Source organism: Trichomonas vaginalis, chromosome IV (genome assembly GCF_026262505.1).
Source record: "Trichomonas vaginalis G3 chromosome IV, whole genome shotgun sequence".
NCBI classification, from domain to species: domain Eukaryota; phylum Parabasalia; order Trichomonadida; family Trichomonadidae; genus Trichomonas; species Trichomonas vaginalis.
The window spans coordinates 21,058,545-21,066,364 of record NC_067206.1 but is presented as its reverse complement, the minus strand read 5'-3'; the positions used below and the strand labels follow the sequence as shown (position 1 = coordinate 21,066,364).

The 7,820-nt window shown below is 28.5% G+C and overlaps 1 protein-coding gene across 1 annotated transcript, besides 6 other annotated features; it reads right to left on the bottom strand.

The window, feature by feature from the left end:
* Window positions 1-92: part of a mobile genetic element that runs on past the window's edge.
* Window positions 93-3,337: 3,245 nt separating this feature from the next.
* TVAGG3_0138960 (uncharacterized protein) lies at window positions 3,338-3,676 on the bottom strand (the record flags this gene model as incomplete). Its single annotated transcript, XM_051221068.1, has 1 exon — window positions 3,338-3,676. The coding sequence occupies one exon, from the start codon at window positions 3,674-3,676 to the stop codon at window positions 3,338-3,340; it is 339 nt and encodes a 112-aa protein (XP_051106054.1).
* A 1,200-nt stretch (window positions 3,677-4,876) lies between these two features.
* Window positions 4,877-4,914: a mobile genetic element.
* Window positions 4,877-4,914: a terminal%2Cinverted (terminal inverted repeat of Banshee-A3 transposon ID:TVAGG3_0138950).
* A 601-nt stretch (window positions 4,915-5,515) lies between these two features.
* Window positions 5,516-6,574: a mobile genetic element.
* Window positions 6,575-7,257: 683 nt separating this feature from the next.
* Window positions 7,258-7,294: a mobile genetic element.
* Window positions 7,258-7,294: a terminal%2Cinverted (terminal inverted repeat of Banshee-A3 transposon ID:TVAGG3_0138930).
* Window positions 7,295-7,820: the final 526 nt, after the last annotated feature.

Genomic DNA, 7,820 nt, shown 5'->3' with positions numbered 1-7,820 from the left:
TCAAATATAATTTAAGGTTATTTTTTAAAAAATTAGAACAGCGTAATTTAAGGTTATTGAAAAGTGACACTTGACAAATTTATCCCGCACTCTTCAAAAATAAGGAAATTTTGATAAATATCCTCATCGCTATTATCATAAAAGATTCAATATCCCTTTCGATATTTAATGACAAATTTGAAAAGGTGTTTGAAATTCTTTCGGATTTTGTTGAATTTAACCCAAAATTTATTATTAATTGTTTACAAGAAATTTTATTTAACTCTTCTTGTAAAGAAAACTTTGCCAATATTTTGAATGCATTTGAAAATTCCGAGCTTAGAATATATTTGGATGAATGCGAAGATGAAATCGATCCTGAAATTTTTGACTCTCTCAAAAATATGTATTCAATTTTAAATGAATCTAATTCTCATCAATAATAACATATGAATAAAAAATAAATGGATTTAATTTTTTTTATCAGTTTCAATAGATTACAGTTATTTTTATTTTCTACAATATCTCATTACCAAATCGTTTTAACTCTTTGTATATCAAAGAATAATAATAAGTGACCTGTAATAACCATACTCATAATGGATTAGACCTCAAATTATTTAAAATGTCAATTCAATATTATTAAATTACAATTTCTTTTATTCTAATAGATTTTAACTAGCCAATCATGATTACAAATATTGTAGCCTTCATTAACTCATAATATCGAAGAATATAACTTATATTCATGGACAATTTGTGATTAATTTCCAATAATATATAAAACCGACTCAAATTAATCATGTTGGCATTAGCGCGCATCGATGCTCAATCTACCTGTAGTATTATAAGCTTATATTCCTATTTTTCAGCATTAAAATTGTGAATTACGTAATTTTGTCATAGTTTTACGTAATTTTAATTTTTTTTGATAAGAAAAAAATGACTTTAAGAAAAAACGAGATCACTCATAATCTTTTTCTCAGAAAACTGCAGAGTATACAACAAATGTACTCAAACGTGCATTAAGCACAATACCTGGTCCCCATTTCGCTCTATGGACCGATAATGGTACAAAAAATAAAGAAAAATTGCAAAAACGTTCCCACTTTTTGAGAGGGATGTTTTGCAAAATAATTTTATGGACATCTCTGGAAAGTTTCATTTCAGTTTGATAATATATCCAACACCTATATAGAAGAGCCTTGCTGATTTGACCTGAAAGAGCGAAAGTTAGTTTTTTGATTTGAAAACCCTGCAATTTAATATTGTTAAGGACTCAATGTAGAAATATGATATAATATCATGTAGAGATCAATCATCTTCCAAAAATCTTCTATGTATGAAAGAAAAAAATTTGCAAAACGTACCTCTCAAGAAGTGGGAACGTTTTGCACACTCTCGAAAATAAAACACAATTTCATTAATTATTATGCGAAAGGGGAATTGAACATATTTTTATTCAACCAGATAATCCTCAGGCCAACAGATTTCGCAAAGAGAATTTCCCCAAACAGTAAGATTTTTCAAAAAAAAGAAATATAATGCGAAGAATTAAGATTAATCACCGAAAAAACAACTGATTTTACTTACTTTAATGATTTTGAAGATATGCAAATTATCAGGAAGAAAGCTCAATATAACAAATAAAATAATATTCTAATTTGCAAGAATGGGTTTAATGACTACGCACAAATACATAGCCTCATACATATCAACAAAGGTCTTGGGTCTCCGAGGTTCTCAATTTCATCAGAAACCGCTATATGATAACCAAGCTTACTCAGATCTACACATAAATACATAGCCTCATACATATCAACAAAGGTCTCTCTACTCTTAAGTTCCAATTCCCAAAATTTTATTTTTATATTTATTGGCAAAAGGTAAAAGTTCCAAATTATCGTATCGTTAATTTTTAATTTGCTTTCAAATTATATTTTTTGTACTTACGTTCAATTTTTATTTTTAATAAATTATTTATATTAAAATTTCGAAATATTCATAAATACATTCAATTCATATAATAATAGTCAATATCATCGTTTTGAGAAGATCAGATCCTACACAAAAACCATGGAGAGGATTGTATTTTCAATGTATGCCTCTGGTCGAGCACTAAAAGCAAAAGCTAGACAGTTTTTAACCTGTATAATAAAAATGTATCATATATCTTTTTGGAAAATAAAAACAAATTTTTATTTATTCAATATTATATAAAAAGGTGTTGATATTGCAGGTTTTTCAGTATGTTTTCCATCCCAATAAAACTCAATATTAATCGATATATCTGAAAAATACGAGGTGTCAAAGTGGTGAATTTCACCTCACTTCGTTTTGCTCCATTAAATTGACTCAATTTCATCCCTTTGCTGAGAATTTTTGTATTTGGAGGATAATAATCTAAATAATTCGAAATATTTGTTACAATAACTATCAGTGCTTGATTTAATGTTTGAATTTGATTGCTTCAAATTGCGCAATTTTAAGTAATTCGGCGTCAGATGTTAATTTTTTGCAAGAAGAATTAAATATATATGTGGGATTTGGTATTGCGTTTGATGTTTTGTTTGTTAATTCGTTGGATAAGGCTTTATCTGGGTTCCACGGATGAATACCATACTGATGCATTGACTTAATCACAAGCATCAATTAAAATTCTTACAATTTTTAACCTTGGTTTTGGGGTATTTGATAAATTATCTTGCTCATATGTGTAAAGCGGAACATATTTTAACCTGTTATTCTTTGATCTCAAAGATGCTGCACATCCTACATCAAATAACTGGAGAACTACTGTGCAGTAAGCTGGAAATGTCAAGAGTTCAATTCTGAAGAGACTCAAAAGTTTGCAAGTAAAATAACTTACTCGGCTGATATGATTATCACCGAATACGATATTATGCTGAGCTGCTGTGATAGCATCAAGACTTGAGCGATATCTCTGGATTTCGATAATAAAAGTTAAATTAAAGATATCCCATATCTTCTTTGTCATCCATCCATAAGATTGTCCTGTAAGGAATGCTCTCACGGAGCGGAGTTCCTGTGAACAATTTTATATTCCTGGAACAATAATAAATGGTTTCATCCGGTATCCTTCAGAATTATATGGGAAGATACTAGTAACAAGCACAAATTCATGCTCTTCTTTGGTTAAAGGAGGGTTGCTTTCAGTGCAGATAACTTTGTAACGCTTTGATGAAGCAGAGATGTTTCATAAATACTCCACTTATTCCATGGATCAATTCCTGCCGTATACTGAAATTAATGTAAGAAGTTAGCAACTGTTGCTGTGTTACAGTACTTTGCTCGTTTTTCCTCATTTTCTTTTGAGCTTTTGATCTCAATGTTGAGATCAGAGCAAACTCTGTTTAACCATGATCTTGAGGGGAGATATACTTCTAGCGAAGTAAACAATTCTTTTTCCTCTTGTTGGAAATTCGTCTGGATGAACAAGGCCAGCTAGATATAAAGCTCTGCTGTATCTATACTCCAGTAATTCGTAGGCAATCTGATAAGCTTCGATTACCTTTTCACATGCAAGACCTTTTGCTCTTTGATTGATTTCACCATAAAAATCAAGTAATTCGACCTCTGAAAGATACGATGGTTCTCCACCATTACATGTGGTTGTCCATACATTTTCCGCAATTGTATGTCGCAACTCTGCAGTTATTGAATCATCGCGTTCCATGTGAAATTCATCTTTGTTATCAGTGTAGCACTTTTTGTTTAGTCTTCTTTTGAAGATTTTACGTTGAATACGAGACAAAACTGCTTTTTCTCAATGAAGTTTACATTTGGCTTTAATGTAATTAAGACTTTTCATGTCACTTTTTGTAAAGTTCATTTTCGGTACGGAACAAATGCATATATTAATGCATTAATTCTAAATGTAATAAATTTTGTATCTTTGAAAATTTCAAAGTTAAAAAAAATTGGACTAATATTATTCGTCTTCAAATGTACTATGCAAATTAAAGTTTTTGGGCTATGGATTCTGTGGGATAAGATTATTGAAATTTTGGATGTTCCTCGAATTGGCCAGAGATTCGAGTGTCAATGCCTTGTTCCATAACATAGTAATTGTGTTTGTGACTGAGCATATTTTTTTCTAAAATATAGAGATTAAAATTGTAAAAATCTTCATTTAAGGAGTTCCTGTTAAATGATTGTGACTTGATTATATTTGTGTCGTTTTTGGTAGTCTCTTTATTCGATTTTGATGAATTTATGTTCGAAATTCGGTATTTAACTAATAAGATTCAGAGTAAAACACTGGAAATCGGATATTCTCTATGCCAATGAACTGGACAATCTGTGTGTTTGGGAGGTGAAATTCCAAATTTTTTTGAAATCCCGAAAATGAAGATCAACCCTTTATTTTTGATTAAGATATTTTACAATTTCAGATTTTTTTGAATACTTTTGATTCGGTTTTGTTAAAAGCATATCAGCTAACTTGTTTTAAAAATCACATATTTTTATGTGGTAAGACGAAATGATGGAAGTGAGGCATATCTCAATATTTTCACCAGATCTTCAGGCATTTAGCATGGATATATAATTGTTATCATGATTTGTATTTAGTAATATTATTTAATCCAACTTATCAAAGCTAAACAAGATAAGAAATGCGTTTTAATTTTTTTTTCAAACAAAATTGAACAAAAAATACACTTAGAAGATATATTTCTTTAAGTTATTTATAGTAATGGAAATAATATGGTATATCTATCATTAACATATAAGCAGATCATACCTCTCTTGTGCCATGCAATTATGAATTAAGAATTTTGTAAATTCAACTGTATATAATAATCTTTTAATTGAAAAACATCATCAGACCAAGAGATGTTAATCATGTGCATCTAATATAATTGTTTTTGTCTAGTGTTGAAAACAGAAATTCATCAAAAGTGACACCTCAGAAAAGCTATAATATTGAATTTTTGGAACTTTTGATAGAGCACGTTTTTAAATATTAATTAAAGTAAATGTATATTTCGTAAAGATTCTTTTTAATAAAAAATAAAATTTTGAAGAAGAACACAAAATCTTCTGAAAAATAATATCACATAAACTCATATTATTTTCTAATATATAACTATTTTATATAAAAATCAAATTCAATGATCTTAAAAGCGAAGGATAAACCTCAAAATTTACGAATATAATGAGTGGGAATATAATGCTTATCTATCATAAAACCATATGAAATATCAATTTTTGCTTTACGCCTAATTTTTGACGACAATTAGCAAAAAATGTTAAATGTTAACACTCAGTCCATTTGAATATGAAAAATAAAATTGACTTTGATTAAATGTTTTTATTTATCATGCAATTCTTCTTGCGACCAAAGATTTGAATAAAATTTCAAAAAATAAGATAGCTTAAAAATAATATACGGTAGTGTTTACTAATAGATGAATAGTATATAAATTCTATTAAAATGGATTTGATCCAAAAAGATATATAAAATTTGATCATAAATAAAATTGTTTAGAAGTCATTTAAAATGATGTAATTATTCAAATTTTGCTAAAACCCATTCCTCTTTGATATATAACTCCCATTTTTGCATTTCTGGCTCGTACCAAAATTTTGAAACTTCGAATAATTCGTTAGGAGTGTAATTACTATTCGTTTTTGGATTAATATCGAGAGATAAATGTGGTGTATTGTTGTATTTTTCAATGAACTGCTGAACTGAGTCCTTGATTTGTTGAATATCATCCAACTCGTCTGGCAAAAACTTTTCTAAGCTTGGCCACAGGCGCTCCACCTTGCCGTTCTGTCTTGGCATATACGGCAAGGTGTGCTTCCAAACTATTCCGTTTTCCTGCATAACCTGGCCGAATTCACCGCGGTTTTCACCGCCGTTATCGGTCCAGATGCAGTAAGGGATAAACTCCTCTAAAAGTTTTCTTAAAATATTCGCTGTTGAGTTGGAAGACTTGTTTTTCAATAATTTAGTTTTGAGAACTTTACGTGTCATATCATTCAATATGGCAAAGAATGGAAAAGAAACATTACCGTGAAGGTAATGAATATCGCAGTGCCATATCAAATTCTTTGATATGGCACGATATTTGGTAGGTGGATCTGCTGGTTTGTAATCTCTTTTTGAAGATAAACCTGATTCCATCATAAATTTTTCCACTTGATGAGGCTTTATTTTTTGTAAATTGTCAAAAATTTGATCTTTTGTCAAATCTTCTATATTTTCAAATTCTTTTGCAATTTCTTCTTTTTCTTTCTCACAATCGGGATTTTGAACAATATTTTGAAACCTTTTAATCAATAAATAAGTTTTTGAAATTCCTCCTTTATATTGTGAAACACAAGAATTAATTAATTGTTTTTGTTCAAATGTTGGTGGATTTGGTTTTCTGCCGCGACTAACTTTTGGTAATTCGATTTCTTGAAGTTGAAATGCTCTTCTTATTGTATTTTCGGCAACATTCAATTTAATTTTACCATTTTCCAATTCAACTTCCTTTCCCACACTTTTGTAATATTCACCTTCTTCTATTCTTCTTTTAGCTTCAAATAGCCATTCTCTGTTTATAGATTTGGCAGTAGTCATAAAAGTGGTCCTTCTTTTGTGATAAGATTCAAATTTGAATGTGGATGATAAATAAAAATCAAAAATAATTGTTATAATTTAAATGAAGAAGTAATTTAAAACGATTTTATTTATGATCAAATTTTATATATTTTTTTGGATCAAATCCATTTTAATAGAATTTATATACTATTCATCTATTAGTAAACACTACCGTATATTATTTTTTAAGCTATCTTATTTTTTGAACTTTTATTCAAATCTTTGGTCGCAAGAAGAATTGCATGATAAATAAAAACATTTAATCAAAGTCAATTTTATTTTTCATATTCAAATGGACTGAGTGTTAACATTTAACATTTTTTGCTAATTGTCGTCAAAAATTAGGCGTAAAGCAAAAATTGATATTTCATATGGTTTTATGATAGATAAGCATTATATTCCCACTCATTATATTCGTAAATTTTGAGGTTTATCCTTCGCTTTTAAGATCATTGAATTTGATTTTTATATAAAATAGTTATATATTAGAAAATAATATGAGTTTATGTGATATTATTTTTCAGAAGATTTCATTCTATATGCCTATGAAAAGTACTCTCAAAACTAACTTTTTCCTAATTATAATTAAATCTAGAATATTGTATTATGCTTAGTGTTATTTCATTTTTCTCATTCAATTTAGAATTTACAAATGTCAAAAATTGAGAGCTGTCACTTTTGATGAATTTCTGTTTATTACATAGCATTAATAAAAAAATCATTTGTTCTGATTAATATTTATCCAATAATAATATATATTCATTTTTGAATTTAATTAGCTTTTTTAAAGCTTAATATTTAATAATATTATTATTCAACATTCTTAATAAAATAAGATATATGCTTTATGTCTAATATATGTTTTGTAGAAATTTCGAGGAAATATCAAGGTTTCAACATCACTTCACTTCCACCATTTCGTCTTACGAAAGTTTAATTGTATGATTAAATACTTGGGCCATTCTAATATTTCATCTTTTTGAAATCGATTTTGCTCAATAGGATATGTATTAAAATATTTTTCCAATGCATCCAATAAATTATCCGTGCCATTTATTGATATATCAAGAAAGTCGTTTTGTTTTGTTTCTATCGGGGTAATACGATGTGAAAAGTGACAAAAATATACTATGATTTATATTTCATTGTATAATAAAGTCGAGAAGGGAGTCCTAACCTTAAGAAAGGGCTCTCTTCTCGACTTTCTGCTGCAATCTCACTCGAA